This window comes from Oreochromis niloticus, linkage group LG4, assembly GCF_001858045.2.
Source record: "Oreochromis niloticus isolate F11D_XX linkage group LG4, O_niloticus_UMD_NMBU, whole genome shotgun sequence".
NCBI classification, from domain to species: domain Eukaryota; kingdom Metazoa; phylum Chordata; class Actinopteri; order Cichliformes; family Cichlidae; genus Oreochromis; species Oreochromis niloticus.
Window position 1 is genome coordinate 33,586,502 of NC_031969.2, and position 18,775 is coordinate 33,605,276.

The 18,775-nt window shown below is 44.3% G+C and overlaps 1 protein-coding gene, 1 long non-coding RNA gene and 1 pseudogene across 4 annotated transcripts; 1 reads left to right on the plus strand and 2 right to left on the minus strand.

Moving 5' to 3' along the window:
- Positions 1-8,173: 8,173 nt before the first annotated feature.
- Positions 8,174-11,892, minus strand: LOC106098022 (uncharacterized). Its single transcript, XR_003219736.1, has 2 exons — positions 9,933-11,892; positions 8,174-9,829 (listed from the first exon to the last, which is right to left on the minus strand). It is a non-coding gene; the product is annotated as an uncharacterized LOC106098022 (long non-coding RNA).
- A 242-nt stretch (positions 11,893-12,134) lies between these two features.
- LOC100534448 (heat shock protein 70) lies at positions 12,135-14,977 on the minus strand. Of its 2 annotated transcripts, XM_019357557.2 has the most exons (2): positions 14,889-14,977; positions 12,135-14,588 (listed from the first exon to the last, which is right to left on the minus strand). In XM_019357557.2, the coding sequence occupies exon 2, from the start codon at positions 14,563-14,565 to the stop codon at positions 12,643-12,645; it is 1,923 nt and encodes a 640-aa protein (XP_019213102.1). In that variant the 5' UTR covers positions 14,566-14,588; positions 14,889-14,977; the 3' UTR covers positions 12,135-12,642. The 2 variants fall into 2 exon arrangements, with proteins under 2 accessions (XP_019213102.1, NP_001266600.2); NM_001279671.2 differs by lacking the exon at positions 14,889-14,977 and having other exon boundaries at positions 12,577-14,588.
- Positions 14,978-16,042: 1,065 nt separating this feature from the next.
- Positions 16,043-18,754, plus strand: LOC109201864 (heat shock 70 kDa protein 1-like; annotated as a pseudogene). Its single transcript, XR_002061784.2, has 2 exons — positions 16,043-16,203; positions 16,504-18,754. The product of XR_002061784.2 is annotated as a heat shock 70 kDa protein 1-like (transcript).
- The last annotated feature ends 21 nt before the right edge of the window (positions 18,755-18,775 follow it).

Consider the following 18,775-nt stretch of genomic DNA (forward strand, 5'->3'; position numbering starts at 1 on the left):
GCTGAACAACGAATAAATTTTTCTGGTATTTTAACTCTTTTTAAACTCAATAAAAATTGTATTTATATCGTGTCAAATCACAACAACAGCTGCTTAAAAAGCCAAACTTCAATTTCACACCAGAATCTGAATTCAGCACATTTTAACTCTGTGATAATACAATTATAACACAGATGAATTGAACATTTAATGTAACATTTACTGTATAATTAAACCTGATAACACAGCAGACTGTTAGGAAGTTACAGACAGGGGAGAGAGGGACGAGAGAAGCAGACAAGGAGGAAACAGAGGAAAGGAAGGAGGACTGTCTTGTTTCAGTGACGTCTCAGACGTCAAACTCGTGCATATTCAAGCCAACCTGACCCACAATAATCTGAGTTTACAGGTTGGATTGCAAGACTCTGAATTTAGCAGCATTTTCTGTTTTAACCAGTTTAACTTTGTTCTTAAAAGCATGTAAATGTAATAAGTAATGGACTGAGTAGCTTTAACACATGTAATAAGGCAGGAGAGCCTTTGGAAAGCAAAGTGAGAAGAAAAGAAGGAAAGAAGAAGAAGGAGGGAGAGAACGGGGAAGGAGGCGAAGGAGGGAGAGAACGGGAAGGAGGGAGAGAACGGGGAAGGAGGCGAAGGAGGGAGAGAACGGGGAAGGAGGCGAAGGAGGGAGAGAACGGGGAAGGAGGGAGAGAACGGGGAAGGAGGCGAAGGAGGGAGAGAACGGGGAAGGAGGGAGAGAACGGGGAAGGAGGGAGAGAACAGGGAAGGAGGTGACAGGGAAGGAGGCGAAGGAGGGAGAGAACGGGGAAGGAGGGAGAGAACAGGGAAGGAGGGAGAGAACAGGGAAGGAGAGAACAGGGAAGGAGGTGACAGGGAAGGAGGCGAAGGAGGGAGACAACGGGGAAGGAGGTGACAGGGAAGGAGGCGAAGGAGGGAGAGAACGGCGAAGGAGGGAGAGAACGGGGAAGGAGGCGAAGGAGGGAGAGAACGGGGAAGGAGGCGAAGGAGGGAGAGAACGGGGAAGGAGGCGAAGGAGGGAGAGAACGGGGAAGGAGGGAGAGAACGGGGAAGGAGGGAGAGAACGGGGAAGGAGGTGACAGGGAAGGAGGCGAAGGAGGGAGAGAACGGGGAAGGAGGGAGAGAACAGGGAAGGAGGGAGAGAACAGGGAAGGAGAGGACAGGGAAGGAGGTGACAGGGAAGGAGGCGAAGGAGGGAGACAACGGGGAAGGAGGTGACAGGGAAGGAGGCGAAGGAGGGAGAGAACGGGGAAGGAGGGAGAGAACGGGGAAGGAGGCGAAGGAGGGAGAGAACGGGGAAGGAGGGAGAGAACGGGGAAGGAGGCGAAGGAGGGAGAGAACGGGGAAGGAGGCGACAGGGAAGGAGGCGAAGGAGGGAGAGAACGGGGAAGGAGGCGACAGGGAAGGAGGCGAAGGAGGGAGACAACGGGGAAGGAGGGAGACAACGGGGAAGGAGGCGAAGGAGGGAGAGAACGGGGAAGGAGGTGACAGGGAAGGAGGCGAAGGAGGGAGACAACGGGGAAGGAGGCGAAGGAGGGAGACAACGGGGAGGAAGTGAGGGAGGAACCCATTAACCTACAGAGGGGCTCCATCTTTACACTGAGACTCCAGCAAATGTTTGATAAGTTCTTTGAACAAATTTCCTGATTTCTGTTTTACACTCCGACTCTTTTCTGACTTCAGCAGGTGGAGCAGTTTCTCAGCAGGTGGAGCAGTTTCCTCCACCTGTTCTTCATCTAATGTTGAATTAATTGAATGTTTTTCTTATTTTTCATGGATGTCACAGAACCACCGTTTCCACCTTAAACTGAAGAAGACATTTGAATGCTTTATAAGAAATATCTGCTTCATTTATTCACCTCCATGAAAACACAGAACACTGATGAAATGCACCTGTTACATCTGTTTGTCAAACACACATATAGGCCCGTCTAAAGCACGTGTCAGTAAATGAACCAGACTTCAGGTCAGCTCTAAGCAGACTGGTGCACAAAACCAAAAACACTTGCAGCACTTTTAGTTAAGGTTTGCAGCTTTTAAGTTTCTAATAACTCTGAGGAAATGATTCCACAGTGGAAACATCTGTATGCAGCAGGGAAGAGGTTAAACAACAGATGCTGGTTACTCTTAAATATTAGATTATTCTCTTAGGTGTCAAACCTGAAGGCATGTTATCATCAAATAAAACCTACAATAGAACCACATCATCAGCACACATGTTCATACATTCAAACACAAGAAGGTTAAACAACAGTAACTGCAACATTTTAAGCTTCTACTTTCAGTTTGGTAACATTTCTAATGCTGTTCTGTTTTCCCCACATGTAAAACGCACTCAGCAGCAGGTTTTACAGGAAGAGATGAAGTCACATGTGAGATACGCTGCTGCTCGTTTTTCCTTTAGCTTTTAATGTTTTGACAAGATCCTGTAAGGTGTTAGATCTGGAAACAAGTCTTAGAGAGATCATCATCATCATCATCATCAAGGGATGGCTGGGCTCAGGAGTTATAAACTGAAAGATTGCTCCCTGTTTGCTCCTCGGGCAAGAAACTGAACCTGAGCTTGGTCCTGGATGTTAGTTAGAATGAGGCGTGGTGGATAAAGCGCTTTGAGAAAAGAAGCCATTAATTTACTGTTAATAACACATCAAGCATGAACAGCCCTGACATGAAGTCCAACAAGATGATCCTAAAAACTGCTGACCCCTCCTGATGTAGGCTGTCAGACGCAGCTGCACTTTTAACCCAGCCAGATGTGGAGCCATCAAAAAACTTTAAGCCAAACTTATCACCTGAGTTTAAACCAGAGTGAGGTTTGATATTTAGATCCAAAGCTCAACTCCTCAGTTCAGCTAAGCCTGGATTCATGAACATGAGGTTGATTGGAAGGTAAATATAGAGACGGGAGGGGGAACAAGGAAGAGTGACAGAAGGAGAGAGGAAATTTAAAATGATCTCTCCAGCTCAGATCCAGCTGTTATACTTTGTATATTTTCATATAAGCAAAGATTTTTTTTGTAGTTCATTAAATATTTTAGTCATAAAACAAAATTCCAACATGTTCAACCCAAACTGGGAATTTCATAGAAAATAAATAAATCATCTTTACTTAAATGTCATCTGCCTGATTATTGGTCGTGTACAGACCAGCTAATAAATGATTCTGATATTTTCTTTAACAGCCTCAAAAATGATCTAAACTGATTTTGTTTGTTTCAGGCATCAAACACAAACATGCTAAAATCCAACTGATCCCAAAGATCCGAGTTAAAGATTCAGGTTTGGATCTCAGCAGCATTTTCTGTTTCCACCACTCTAACTTTTCATTAACTGCATGTAAATTTAATAAGTACTGTGCAGCTTTAAGTTGAACCTAATGACGCAGGAGACCGATTAGAAAGCAAGAAAAGAAGCTAACGATGTGAGGAAAGGAAGGAAGGAATGAGAAGAGGTTAGGAAAGGAGGGAGACAAAAGGGAAGGAGGTAAAGAAGAGGGGAAGGAAAGGAGTGTAGAAGTTCTAGTCTTCTTCCTGTTGCTCTGGAGCCTAAAACACCCATAAAACAGGAAGTGGAGTTAGCTACAACCTGTTTTTGGGCAGAAACCTGCAGCTTTGTGTTTGTTCTGCACAACAGCTGGAAGGAAACAGATGAAGAGAAAGCAGGCTGATGTGGCAGGAAGCTTCATTAGAGGCAGACTCTAATGCTGTGAGGCCCCCAGATGTTCAGAGGATTCACGCTTTGCTCCAGCTGTGGTGGAACGTAACCACAGGATACATTTAACCCAGCTCAAATCTACTCAACTCCTACATTTGTGGACTATGATAAGATGGTTACGCCTTCATAATTTTGTTTTTCTGCCTCTGAGTAAAAAACATGAAATTTAAAGATGTTTGATGATTAAAGAGCAGCTGTGGCTACGTTTTTATTAAGAAATATGGAAATCTTACTTTATGTAAGCACATATTTTATAAAATAGCATCTCTGGGAGGCCAGCCTGGTGGACAGCTGAAACACTGCGCTGGATTTCAGGCTCATGTTTGGTCCTGTACCTTCATGCAGATCTTTTACAGTAAACGTGGCTCTAAGAAGTACTCAGACTCAGTAAAAGTACTTCAGTTTGATCTTCAAATACCATTAAAGTAAAATTACTCATTAGGCAGAGTAGATTATTATTGGATCATATTTACTGATTAATCAGTGGATTTCCCTCTAATGATCTGAATGAGTCGTGCACCACTCGGAGAATCATACATTAGATTTATTGGCCTATTTAAAAATCTGAAAATGAAGAAAAGCTTCATAAGAAATAAACTGGTGTAGAGTACAAGTCAAATATTTAAATGCAGAAATACAGTTGAGTAGAATTAGAGCATAACATAGAAGTACTTCAGTAAAGTCCATTAAACTCGAGTAAATGTACTCAGTTACACTCCACCACTGCTTCTGTTCATGCTCTGAGATTATCAGGACTAACGGCTTCGCTAATCTGGATCCGGGGACTCGGTTCATGCGTGATGTGGAAACTTCAGCTTTAGTCAGACTGATGTGAGGATGCAGGTTTGATCGAAGGAGCAGGAAGTGACGAAACACAACATGTCACATGGTCAGACTCACGGGAGCATCAGTCGCTCCACGGTCGGAGGAGACATGAGCTCACAGGACAAAGACACATCACAGCGGGGCAGGTGGGTGCAATGACATTTCCTGTCCGCCCAAATTTAACAGCCAGCATGAACGACCTCAGAAACCATCAGACATCAGCATGCGGGAGGTTGTTGATGACGACAACAATGACAGCATCAACGCACAATAAAGTAGGAGACACACTGACAGACACGGCCCACTCACACTGACCTCTGAAGCTTCAGGTAAACACAAAAACAGGAGTTACACGTGCAGTTTCACTGTTTCCCTTCTCATGTCTTGAGCCTCCCACATTAATAACATGATCACTGCTGCCCAGCTCTTTGGACACGTGTGCAGACTGACTTCACAGTTTCATCATTAATAACCAGCAAATCAGTCTGAACACCCTGCACATAAACGGTTTAAAAAAAAAAAAAAAGAGCGTTACCTTCAAGTCTGAACATCCTGAATTTGAACACCTGTCGATCTGTGATGATTGTTTTTTATGGTTTCAGTAAAAAACACCAGCAGGACACTTCTCCGCTCCTCATGGGAAACATCCAAAGGTCTTCCTAAAAGCGCCGACACCCTCAGCATCAGAAGCCCTGCTCCTGCTTTCAGTAGAAATAACTTCAGGTGGGATCTCGAACACCTTTACTCAGGTTATTTTATCAAAAAGATGTTTCCAGCTGCATTAGACTGGCAGCTTTACTCATCACTCACATCACTCAGCAACATATGAAGCTGAGCTTTTTAACCCAGACCTCTTTTGATTCATCACTTTTAAATCATCACTGGAAAGAAAAAAAAAAAAGGCATAAAATGATGTAAATTAAGATTTGGCTGAAAAACCTGAGATGACTGATCACTGTGACGATTTATCGATTTTCAGTTGATCCTCTTTGAATCAGTGCTGTCAGATAAACATGACGGATTTAAAGTAAAATGTACTCAGAAATCAGATGAAATCATTCGGTGGATAAACACAACTCCACCTTTGGCCTCAGCAGCTGAGAGTCTGGTCAGCAGCACAGCTCACATTTAAAGTTAAACATCACATTTTAACTGATACTCCTGTTTCTCTGCAGCTCTGTATTTCACCCAGTACTTCATATTTGTTGTACTTTTACATTTTTTTTTTAATTGAACAGTTTAAACTTGTAAGAACTGGCTGATCATTTATGTTTCTGAATAAAATGCCTCTTTGAAAACTCCTGTTTAAAACCTTGTAAATAAACTGAGGCTGACCTCATGTCCCAAACATCTGTATTTAAGGTGGACTGAACCCAAACTTGGGCCAGGTTACAGTCATGTAATACCAACATTAACCACACGATGGAGCAGTGTCAGCAGGCGTCCTTAAAGACTCGTTCTTATTTCAGATCCCCTGATCAGGAAACCGCTGCTCCCGGTGGTCAAAGTCTTACTTCAGGTTAGCAGAGGGCATTTGCTGGATTTAATCTGCAGGTTATTTTAAAGTAATAACATTAATAACTGTCCACAGGTTTCATTTACCAGCGTAATTATTTTAACCTAAACATGGAGAATTAGGATTTCTCTTCTTATAACCAGCAGCTGTTTTTTCCCCCCATTAATAACTCAACGTTTCAAAGGGGATCAGTTTTTCTGACAGGACTTTAAAATCATGACTCATCAGTAATTGAATATTTATTTTTAACCACAGGTTCATCGTCTCACTCGGGGTCATTTAACAGTTTGTTTCTTAAAGGTCCAATCAGGGATGAGGTCTGCAACTCTGTGCTGTGACTGAGTCCTGTATCCTCCCTGCTCTTTAAACCGATGCTCTAATTATTATTTGTCCCAAATAAATGAATACAAACACTGTTAAGACTGTATCATAAAGGAATAAAAGCATTTTCATAATGTGAGTAAAGGTCAATTTCAGCCCTATGTTGATGAACCTCTGCAGCAAAACTGCTGAACATTTTACAATGAATGTAAATCAGATTTAATCATTCAGTCTCAAAGATCTTTAAACACAGAGAAACAATTGTAATGGAGTATTTTCCAGCCCTTCAGCAGTTTCTCATTAAACGTTCAGCCCCGCCCCCTCACACATCATCCATCCTGTTAAATGAATACAAAAAATACAAAATTGTTGTTTGTTGTAGTTTAATTTTGTTTTTCCATAACTGCTCTGCAGCAGAAAGAAACCACAGCATCCATAGAATTTACATCAATTCAGCTCTTTGTACACAAATCCAGTTCTCCCAGTTCAGTCATGTGACCATGTTTGTTGTCCTTTTAAAATCCAAGTTACCTTCGAACCTCAGACTGCAGAAAAAAAAAAAAAAAAAAAATATCCTCTCATTGGTCTTTTAAGTCTTTAAAGTCACAACCTTGGAAAAAAAAAAGTTCCCCCCACATCAACATTTACACGAACAGGGTGACCTGGTGTCCTTCATCAGGACCAGTTTAACCCCAGTTTGGACTCTGGAGGAGGAAAGGCTGTCAGCGGGTCAGTGCAGCAGCATCAGTCAGAGCAGAGATGTGGAAAAGCATTTGTAAATAAAACACAGCCTACACAGACACAGCAGCTGGAACACGTTTCACTGATTAGGACAGAAAATGAACTCAAACGTCAGAGACGTCAGCCTCGTCACGCTCACCGCCTTTACAGAGTTGGGAAAGCTGCACTCAGTGAAATATTTACACCTCAGTTTCACCATTTCTGCAAATTTGACCCAGTCAGATATTTTACCTGCTGCATGAGAGCTTTCAGGCTGAGCACGCTCGCCAGTCACACAGCTAACATACCTCTGCAGCGAGGAGCGTAAAAACCTTTCAGGAAAAGTGATTTTATACAGGAAGACTAAACCCACAGGCCCAAGAGCCATCACTTCAACAGCAAACCTACAAAACACTGACGTCTGTAAGTGTGCTCACATCCCTCTGGGCTTTGCAGGTCTATATCCTGCTTGTTATTCATGCTGTAATTTATGGCAGTTTATGGAGGACGAGTCTGTAGCATGCCTAATAAACTGTCCCCATCCCTGCTCTTACTCATTTACTGCAGAAACCTCTTTAAACCAAATAAGTCCACCCAGCTCTTCATGAAACTTCTCTTTAGATGAAACTCTTCAGATTATTCTGGAAGGTACCTACAGACATGATAATGAGGGTCTGTCGGAGCACAGAGCATCAGTAATGTACTCGCTCAGGTTTATTATTAACATTTGTAAGCAGACCTGAGGCTTTGCTGACACCTGCTGGCCAGTTGTTGTACTGCGGTTTGCACACAGTCCTGAAGCTGAACCTATCAAATCCTTTATATTTACTGTAAACATGATTAAATATGAGGATTTGAAAGAATTTTAAAGACTTTGATCTGTGGACACTGACATGCTCATAACTACTAAACCTTTTCCCAGCAGGTGAGTTTTTTGGTTTTTTTGTGTTTTTTTAAAAATTCCACCATTGACTTTGTAGTTTGAATCAGTCTTATTGGCTCAGGTCATCCTGTATAACCCCGCCCTCTAAACATCATCCTCATTTCATATTCGGGGACAGATTTGGTGACTCCTGGTTTAAACTTACTGCAGAAGAATAATCAAATATAAATAATGTGCAGAATATTTTTGGAAGATGGCAGGTGTTCACGTCTATCCAGTCAGTCCAGGTTCAGACGGAATGCTGTGACTAAAATTTGGGTTTTTAATAAGTATTTTCCTCTCTGTGGTTCTGGAGGTTTTTTCCATGTGAACCTTTTTTTAAAATCCAGTAACGTCACTTTGTTCTTAAATCCTGACTTGGTTTCTCAGGTTGGTTGTTCAGCTTAAAGAAATTAAAAATAAATCAGACTTGCTTCCAGCAGAGTAATAACAGTGAGCGTGAGGATTGTTCTAGAAAAACATTGAGCTGCTTTAAAGCTGCAGAGCCTGTCTGAATATTTTTACCTTTAACAACAGGCTTCTCTTTGATCGTCACTATAAATGTGAGGAAATATAAATATTACTCAGACTATTCTGGAAGGTACAGATATTATAATTAAACAACATCTCTGAGTAGCAGGAGATTAAGTGTTTCCATGTCACTTAATCCAGTTTAAATATTTCTGAATTTAAAAACAAAAAAAAATCATATCCTTCTAAATGATTTTGTTCTGAGGGGTGGAGAAGTCCCCTGAGTCTCCAGAGAGCTCCACCTTTTTGTAATTCTAACAATATTTTCTTGTTCTCATAAATCCTGATTTCAGGATTATTCCACAAGCACAGATTTTATTCCTGTTTTTAAAATCACAAGATTTTGGTCCTCAGTGAGGAAACTTCCAGATCATGAGGCAGCAACAGGGAGGGGAGGGGCTCCTCCTCCCTTTACTCAGGGATTGTTCTGGAAGCTCAGCTTGCTTTTTCCAGCTTATCCAGCTGTTTACAGCCAAAAAAAAAAAAGGTTTGATTTTTCATTTTTACTCATTAAATCTAACAGATGGTTTCAGAGTTCAGGCCCAGTTATTTGAGTTTTCTCTATGACGATGTGAATATTGTGCAGAACGTTCTGGAAGGCAGCTACAGATAGTTTTATCTAAACACAAACGTAAAATGCTGATTTTAAGCTTTCTCCTGCAGCTAAATCTTTCATTTGTGGCAGCCCGACCGTTTTATTCATAAAATAAAAACATTCAAAGCTGATATTTACTGTAAATATTACGGCAGAATGTTCTGGAAGGCAACTGCAGATGTTATCTAATCACATTTGAGCATTTGTTTGTTTCTATGCTGGTTAGTCCAGCTTAATATAAATGTAATTTCTCTGATTAAAGTTTCCTTCTTTTGTAAAGTATTTTCCTTGTTGACATAAATCCTGATTTCAAGATTATTCCATGAGCTCCGATTGGATTCCTGTGTTTAAAAATCACGAGGAAACTTCCAGATCATGAGGCAGCGCTGTAACAGGGAGGGGAGGGGCTCCTCCTCGGTTTCCTGATTGTTCTAGAAGCTCAGCCTGCTGTTCATCCAGCTGTTTACAGCCACAGCAGGTGTTCTCTGTGATTTTGGTGAATTAAAGCCATAATAAAGAAATTTGGGCTGATTTTCCGTCCTGCTCTGAAACATCTGTACACTCACTTCCTGTCTGTAACCTCAGAGACCTCCACAGTGAGTCCAGTCCGCGCCATCACATCTAACTTGGCTTTTTTTTGGTCTCTTTGCTTCGCGGTTCAACATTTCTGCAATGAATAGAACAGGTTTCAGCAAACATGAAACAGCCTCAGACACCAACCCAACCTCCACCCGCACTGCTCCACCCACACCAGCCAGCTCGGTACTCACAGTTCTGCGCCGACCCCGCGATAATAAGGAGCTCCTCCATCCCCCATCTTCCTCCTCGTGCAGCCCGGAGCACTGCGCCTCCTCCCCACTTTATAAGCTGAGCGCCCTCCTCCCACCAGCTTCCAGACGTTTCTTTGAAAACTCTGCAGTAAAGGTGGAGTCAGGAGCAGCTGGAACATCCGGTGAAGCATTTCAAAATAAAGTGCTGCCGCAAAAGAGGTTTTTAGAGCGAACTGAAACCAAACCAGAAGCTCAAAAAGTCCTTTAGTTTCCAAAATTAATGAAATAAAAACGAACCTTACATATAAAGTAAATATTGTGCCATCTGTGTGAGAGTAGTCAGATTACTACAGCTATCCCAAGGATGGGTCAGTAAAGACAGCTTTAAAATGCCTGGGGGCAGTTATTTGGGCCTTTATTTTGAAGTATTACCTAATCAGATTTTATTTCAGTGATCATGAAGATGTATGGAAATCAGCAGTGAACTCTGACAGCTCTACAGTTTGCTGCTCTTGTTTAGAAAAGACCTCGTTCCCTGAGGTTAACGCTCTGCCGCCATCTCAGCGCGGCGTCCATGTGATGACGTCTGCGCTGAAACTAAACTATAAAAACAACAAACGAACCAAAGTGAAACAAAAGACGTCTTATTTTGAAAGCTGAACTGCACAACCTCCGGTATTGTCCTAAATATCAGTGACAGCTTGACTTGTTTACGTCAGCTGAATCGGCTAATCAGAGCAGGAGCTGAATGCCCCTGCAACAGAAAGTTCCAGAAGCTCCAGAAATCAAAAGCAAGGAAAAGGTTTGAGAGTTTGTGAGCAGAAAGAAAAACTTGGAAGTGGTTCCTGCAGCAGGAACTCACCTGAGCTCACCTGAGCTCTGTGACTGACCTCAGATTAAACACAGGCATGTTTAAGGCCCCACAGCCTCATCCATGATGGTTTTAAAGAGCCTGTAACTGATCTCAGTCCTGTTGTGGTTCTTTTGGACGTGTTTGAAGCCTTTCTAAATCATCTTCATGGTTTCCTCTGTCGGTTTGTGCCTCTCCACAGTCCTGTTTCCTCTAGTTTCAGCTCCGTCCACATCTCTTAGTGATCCTTGTGCAATACTTCAGTCATTTACTACCTTTTCACTGTGTTTTCATCCCTTTCTGCCCATTTAGTGTCATTTTGTGTCTAACTGAAGCCATGAAGCTCTTCGGAGTCATTTGGTGTCGCTCTGTGGGCCTTTCACATTATTTTGTGCTCCTTCAGTCTTTTTATGTTTTTCATTTTTTGTACCCATATCACTTCTCGTCATGGTAAATTTTCATCATGTTTTACTTATTTTGTGTCTTTTGCATTTGTTTTTATTTATTTTTTAATCTGTTTTCTGTTTTTTAGCCCTCTAGTATCTGTTTGTGTCATTTTACACTCCTTCACGGTCCTTTTGGATCATCTTTCTCTTATTTCTTTGTCTTTTTATGATGGTGACAGGGTGGCAGGGTGTTATTACAGCATCACGGTGAGAAGGTTCTGGATTTGAATAGCTTCATGTTGGGCCTCCTTTTAGCCAGGTAGTCCTTCTGTACAGAACTTTGTGGTCGCTGTGCACCTGCTGCAGGTTGTCTTTGGGCCATATTTGGTGTTGTCTGACAGCGCTGACTCAGGATGAATCTTCATACTCAGCTCCCCCACCAGTCCACCTTACAGAGTCAGGTGTGTTGTGATGTTTGGAATCCAGCCTGCAGGATATTCACTGCAGAGCTGCATCTGAGCCAGATGAGTCTGCTGCCTTAGGTCTTATATTCTCCTTTCAGTGACTGTTTTGATCTTTACTTTGTGTCATCTTGGAAAAAATGAAATACTAATAAAAAGTCTCTCTGTGTCTGTTTTTGATTATTTTATCAAATGTCACACAAAGAGTTGGTGCAGGTTCTGTACACAATATCCATTTATGATATTAGAGGGAAAAATTCAACAGCCCATCATCTTCTGACTGGATTTATGTTGCATGAAGTTTATTACTGGTAATCAATATGAGTAGTATTGATGCTTATACTGATGTATTATATTGTTTGATTAATGTTCCAGAAAGTCTCCAAGAGTGACATCTGACCTAAAGCTTTTTGTGGTTATCTTGTAAAAATGTTCATGGGGCTGTTTCAGTGTGAGATGATTGCGTCTCTGCAGACTCCTGTAGATGCTCACAGCCCCCTAGTGGTCATAACAGCTGCAACATTACACATCAATAACATTGAAAGAAAATTTGGGATCATTCATATATTTAGTTTACACATTTAACTGTTAATTATTAATTTTTACTTTAGTATATAATAGAATAAGAGCCAAGTTCAAAGACAATGTATTTCCTTATTGTCTTCTCCTGCATATATGCCTATTTTAAGATACTTGTAAAGCCCTGTGAGTGCTCAAGTAGAGTAAAAATGTTTCAGGTTTGTTGAAAGCATAAAAACAGCTTAATATTTTTAGTTTACTTTTTATTAGAAACTCAGTGAAGAAATATATTTAAATAAATATTTACATTTATAGAAATTATCTAAGAAAATGTAAAAAAAAAAAAAAAATCAGTAGTGATCATTGTGCAAACATCACGAATATATTTACATGGAAAATATGTGAACATGAACAGTTACTTTTCAAACAGTCAAAGAGTCCGATGTGAGTGTGCAACAGTCCCAGTGAGCTCAGAGTCCATCTTCAGGGCCTCTTTAGTCCACCTCCTCAATAGTGGGCCCCTGGGAGCCGGCTCGTGCCTGCTCTCCACAGGTAGCACCAGTGGGCTTCCCTCCCTGATACAGCTTGCTGATGATGGGGTTGCACACTTTCTCCAGCTCTTTCTGCTTGTGTTGGTACTCCTCTTTATCAGCCAGCTGGTTGTTCTCCAGCCAGGCGATGGCCTCGTCACATTTCTCCACCACCTTCTTCTTGTCCTCCTCGCTGATTTTGCCCTTCAGGTTGTCGTCCTGCACGCTGCTCTTCATGTTGAAGGCGTAGGACTCCAGGGAGTTCTTGGCGGCGATTTTGTCCCTCTGAAGGTCGTCCTCGGCTTTGTATTTCTCTGCGTCCTGCACCATCTTCTCGATCTCTTCTTTGCTCAGTCGGCCCTTATCGTTGGTGATGGTGATCTTGTTCTCTTTGCCGGTGCTCTTGTCCACCGCAGACACGTTCAAAATGCCGTTGGCGTCGACGTCGAAGGTGACCTCGATCTGCGGGACGCCTCGTGGGGCGGGCGGGATCCCCGTCAGCTCAAACTTGCCCAGCAGGTTGTTGTCCTTAGTCATGGCTCTCTCTCCTTCGTAGACCTTGATCAGGACGCCGGGCTGGTTGTCGGAGTAGGTGGTGAAGGTCTGGGTCTGCTTGGTGGGGATGGTGGTGTTGCGTTTGATCAGGGCCGTCATGACCCCTCCGGCCGTCTCGATACCCAGGGACAGAGGCGCCACGTCCAGCAGCAGCAGGTCCTGAACGTTGCCGGAGGTGTCGCCCGAGAGGATGGCGGCCTGGACGGCGGCACCGTAAGCCACGGCCTCGTCCGGGTTGATGCTCTTGTTCAGCTCCCGGCCGTTGAAGAAGTCCTGCAGCAGCTTCTGGATTTTGGGGATTCGGGTGGAGCCTCCCACCAGGACGACGTCGTGGATCTGCCCCTTGTCCAGTTTGGCGTCCCTCAGGGATTTCTCCACCGGCTCCAAGGTTCCCCTGAACAGGTCGGAGCACAGCTCCTCAAAACGAGCCCTGGTGATGGAGGTGTAGAAGTCGACGCCCTCAAACAGAGAGTCGATCTCGATGCTGGCCTGGGAGCTGGAGGACAGGGTCCTCTTGGCCCTCTCACAAGCTGTGCGCAGCCTCCTCAAGGCTCTCTTGTTCTGGCTGATGTCCTTCTTGTGCTTCCTCTTGAACTCCTCCACAAAGTGGTTCACCATGCGGTTGTCAAAGTCCTCTCCGCCCAGGTGGGTGTCTCCGGCCGTGGACTTCACCTCAAAGATGCCGTCTTCAATGGTCAGGATGGACACGTCGAAGGTCCCCCCACCCAGGTCAAAGATCAGGACGTTCCTCTCGCCTGACTTGCCTTTGTCCAGACCGTAGGCGATGGCGGCTGCCGTGGGCTCGTTGATGATCCTCAGGACGTTGAGGCCCGCGATGACGCCCGCGTCTTTAGTGGCCTGTCGCTGGGAGTCATTGAAGTACGCCGGGACCGTGATGACAGCGTTGGACACCTTTTGGCCCAGGTAGGCCTCTGCGATCTCCTTCATCTTCACCAGGACCATGGAGGAGATCTCCTCGGGGTAGAAGGCCTTGTCCTCCCCTTTGTACTCCACTCTGATTTTGGGCTTCCCTCCGTCTGAAATCACCTTGAAGGGCCAGTGCTTCATGTCCGCCTGCACCACAGGTTCATCAAACTTTCTTCCAATCAGCCTCTTGGCATCAAACACAGTGTTGCTGGGGTTCAGAGCCACCTGGTTCTTGGCTGCGTCCCCAATGAGCCTCTCGGTGTCTGTGAAGGCCACATAGCTGGGGGTGGTCCTGTTGCCCTGGTCGTTGGCGATGATTTCTACTTTCCCGTGCTGGAAAACCCCCACACAGGAGTAGGTGGTGCCCAGGTCGATGCCGATCGCTACACCTTTAGCTGCAGACATCTTGATTGCTTTGACTTAGTTTCCTAAAGAGAAGGAGAAAACATCAGAGAGGAACATAATAATAATAATAATGTGTAATTATGGAGCCTGAGAATCAGATAAACTGCAGTTAGAGTCTAAACATCAGCACTTTGTTATTTTTTTCATGTTGAACGTCATTCATTTTATTCACTGTTTTTCAGTTTAACTTGAATTTTTCTTCTCATGTGCATGAAAACTGTTTTTAAAAGCTCCTCCAAACATGTTCCTTCAAAATAAAACTGATGTGCTTTTGCGTTGCACATTTCAGAGTAAAGCGCCTCAGAATTGAAGGTTGTACTTACAGTTGTGTGTCGCTGTGAAGAGGAGTGATGTTCTTTTCTTCTTCTTCTCTTGATCTTCTGCTGCTCTCTGATCTCTGTGTTGCTCTCTCTGCTCTCACACCGGCAGCTTTATATCTGTTGAGCTCGCTGTCTGGTTGCTTCCAGACGTTTCACCCGCAACCACGTCAGGTGTGCGTCAACGGGCCGGTACAGCTTCCTATCTGGAGCTTCAAAATAAAACACATCCGGCTCAAAATCAGCTTCAGTAATTGCGTTTGAACAGCCACTCGTCTTATTGTGAAACTCAAGTCGGACCACTTGAAGCAGCTTCATCAGAACTCTCTGGAATCATCGTGAAGCCGAAAGAACGACTCAGATACAAACTTTGACTTCTATGCCATTACTTTTTGTGATTAATAAATCACTATTGTTATTATTCTCACTATTACTATCACTATTAAATGAGACATCTGCACACACTGGATTCAGTCATTCTTCACCTGTCAGTGCAGGACTTTACCAAGCTTTTAATGTCTTTCAGATTTCGGACACCGTTACTTTTTCCCTGCACACTCTGCCACGAGACTTCTTTGCCTTTGCAGTGACTGAACAGGGGGTATCCAGTAAATACTTATTATTATAATATGGGACGTTTTTCTATTATCTCGTGTTATTTCAGGTTCTCGTGCATCTATAGCAAATTACTCAAATTATTGATCACAAGAGCTCAGTACTGAGCAAATGTCACTCTTATGTGAAAAATGGATAATAAAACCAGGACATAAAGGTTCAGTGTCTGAAAGCAAAGATTTCTAAATAAAGGTTTGTTTTTTAATCTTTATTTTTATGTCAGCTGAATACTGGAGTCAATAATTATCAATAAAAACAAAATGAATGTGTCTCACAATCAAAATCTAGACGTTTCTGTTCAGTGTTTGCTTCAGTTCTCCAGAAAATTCTTCAACTGAAAATGTATTTTATTTTGAAAAAGCGGCGCTCGCGTATCTCATTGGTCGACTTTTCCAGAAACATCTGTAAAGTGATTAAAACTAATATTAAAAACAACGGAAGTAGCTTTCAAAGTAAAACAAAATGAAGTTTGGTGTCACGTAACTGTTTTATTTTGAAGCTCCAGATAGGAAGCTGTACCGGCCCGTTGACGCACACCTGACGTGGTTGCGGGTGAAACGTCTGGAAGCAACCAGACAGCGAGCTCAACAGATATAAAGCTGCCGGTGTGAGAGCAGAGAGAGCAACACAGAGATCAGAGAGCAGCAGAAGATCAAGAGAAGAAGAAGAAAAAGAACATCACTCCTCTTCACAGCGACACACAACTGTAAGTACAACCTTCAATTCTGAGGCGCTTTACTCTGAAATGTGCAACGCAAAAGCACATCAGTTTTATTTTGAAGGAACATGTTTGGAGGAGCTTTTAAAAACAGTTTTCATGCACATGAGAAGAAAAATTCAAGTTAAACTGAAAAACAGTGAATAAAATGAATGACGTTCAACATGAAAAAAATAACAAAGTGCTGATGTTTAGACTCTAACTGCAGTTTATCTGATTCTCAGGCTCCATAATTACACATTATTATTATTATTATGTTCCTCTCTGATGTTTTCTCCTTCTCTTTAGGAAACTAAGTCAAAGCAATCAAGATGTCTGCAGCTAAAGGTGTAGCGATCGGCATCGACCTGGGCACCACCTACTCCTGTGTGGGGGTTTTCCAGCACGGGAAAGTAGAAATCATCGCCAACGACCAGGGCAACAGGACCACCCCCAGCTATGTGGCCTTCACAGACACCGAGAGGCTCATTGGGGACGCAGCCAAGAACCAGGTGGCTCTGAACCCCAGCAACACTGTGTTTGATGCCAAGAGGCTGATTGGAAGAAAGTTTGATGAACCTGTGGTGCAGGCGGACATGAAGCACTGGCCCTTCAAGGTGATTTCAGACGGAGGGAAGCCCAAAATCAGAGTGGAGTACAAAGGGGAGGACAAGGCCTTCTACCCCGAGGAGATCTCCTCCATGGTCCTGGTGAAGATGAAGGAGATCGCAGAGGCCTACCTGGGCCAAAAGGTGTCCAACGCTGTCATCACGGTCCCGGCGTACTTCAACGACTCCCAGCGACAGGCCACTAAAGACGCGGGCGTCATCGCGGGCCTCAACGTCCTGAGGATCATCAACGAGCCCACGGCGGCCGCCATCGCCTACGGTCTGGACAAAGGCAAGTCAGGCGAGAGGAACGTCCTGATCTTTGACCTGGGTGGGGGGACCTTCGACGTGTCCATCCTGACCATTGAAGACGGCATCTTTGAGGTGAAGTCCACGGCCGGAGACACCCACCTGGGCGGAGAGGACTTTGACAACCGCATGGTGAACCACTTTGTGGAGGAGTTCAAGAGGAAGCACAAGAAGGACATCAGCCAGAACAAGAGAGCCTTGAGGAGGCTGCGCACAGCTTGTGAGAGGGCCAAGAGGACCCTGTCCTCCAGCTCCCAGGCCAGCATCGAGATCGACTCTCTGTTTGAGGGCGTCGACTTCTACACCTCCATCACCAGGGCTCGCTTTGAGGAGCTGTGCTCCGACCTGTTCAGGGGAACCTTGGAGCCGGTGGAGAAATCCCTGAGGGACGCCAAACTGGACAAGGGGCAGATCCACGACGTCGTCCTGGTGGGAGGCTCCACCCGAATCCCCAAAATCCAGAAGCTGCTGCAGGACTTCTTCAACGGCCGGGAGCTGAACAAGAGCATCAACCCGGACGAGGCCGTGGCTTACGGCGCCGCCGTCCAGGCCGCCATCCTCTCGGGCGACACCTCCGGCAACGTTCAGGACCTGCTGCTGCTGGACGTGGCGCCTCTGTCCCTGGGTATCGAGACGGCCGGAGGGTCATGACGGCCCTGATCAAACGCAACACCACCATCCCCACCAAGCAGACCCAGACCTTCACCACCTACTCCGACAACCAGCCCGGCGTCCTGATCAAGGTCTACGAAGGAGAGAGAGCCATGACTAAGGACAACAACCTGCTGGGCAAGTTTGAGCTGACGGGGATCCCGCCCGCCCCACGAGGCGTCCCGCAGATCGAGGTCACCTTCGACGTCGACGCCAACGGCATTTTGAACGTGTCTGCGGTGGACAAGAGCACCGGCAAAGAGAACAAGATCACCATCACCAACGATAAGGGCCGACTGAGCAAAGAAGAGATCGAGAAGATGGTGCAGGACGCAGAGAAATACAAAGCCGAGGACGACCTTCAGAGGGACAAAATCGCCGCCAAGAACTCCCTGGAGTCCTACGCCTTCAACATGAAGAGCAGCGTGCAGGACGACAACCTGAAGGGCAAAATCAGCGAGGAGGACAAGAAGAAGGTGGTGGAGAAATGTGACGAGGCCATCGCCTGGCTGGAGAACAACCAGCTGGCTGATAAAGAGGAGTACCAACACAAGCAGAAAGAGCTGGAGAAAGTGTGCAACCCCATCATCAGCAAGCTGTATCAGGGAGGGAAGCCCACTGGTGCTACCTGTGGAGAGCAGGCACGAGCCGGCTCCCAGGGGCCCACTATTGAGGAGGTGGACTAAAGAGGCCCTGAAGATGGACTCTGAGCTCACTGGGACTGTTGCACACTCACATCGGACTCTTTGACTTAAGTCATATTTTTATAGTTAATACAAAAAAGAATATTTGCCTGTCTTCCACGATGTCTCTGCATCATGAACTTTACTGTGATCTACAAATGTTTTTATACCACTGCTGTGTTTTTGGATGCCTGATGATCCTCAGTTTGATTATTATTTATGATATAAGCTGTTAAAGCCACAAATGTTTACAAGTCTTCCATGTAAAATAAATAAATAAAAAAATAAAAATAAAAATATTGATTTAAATGTAATATTCATGTTTGTTTT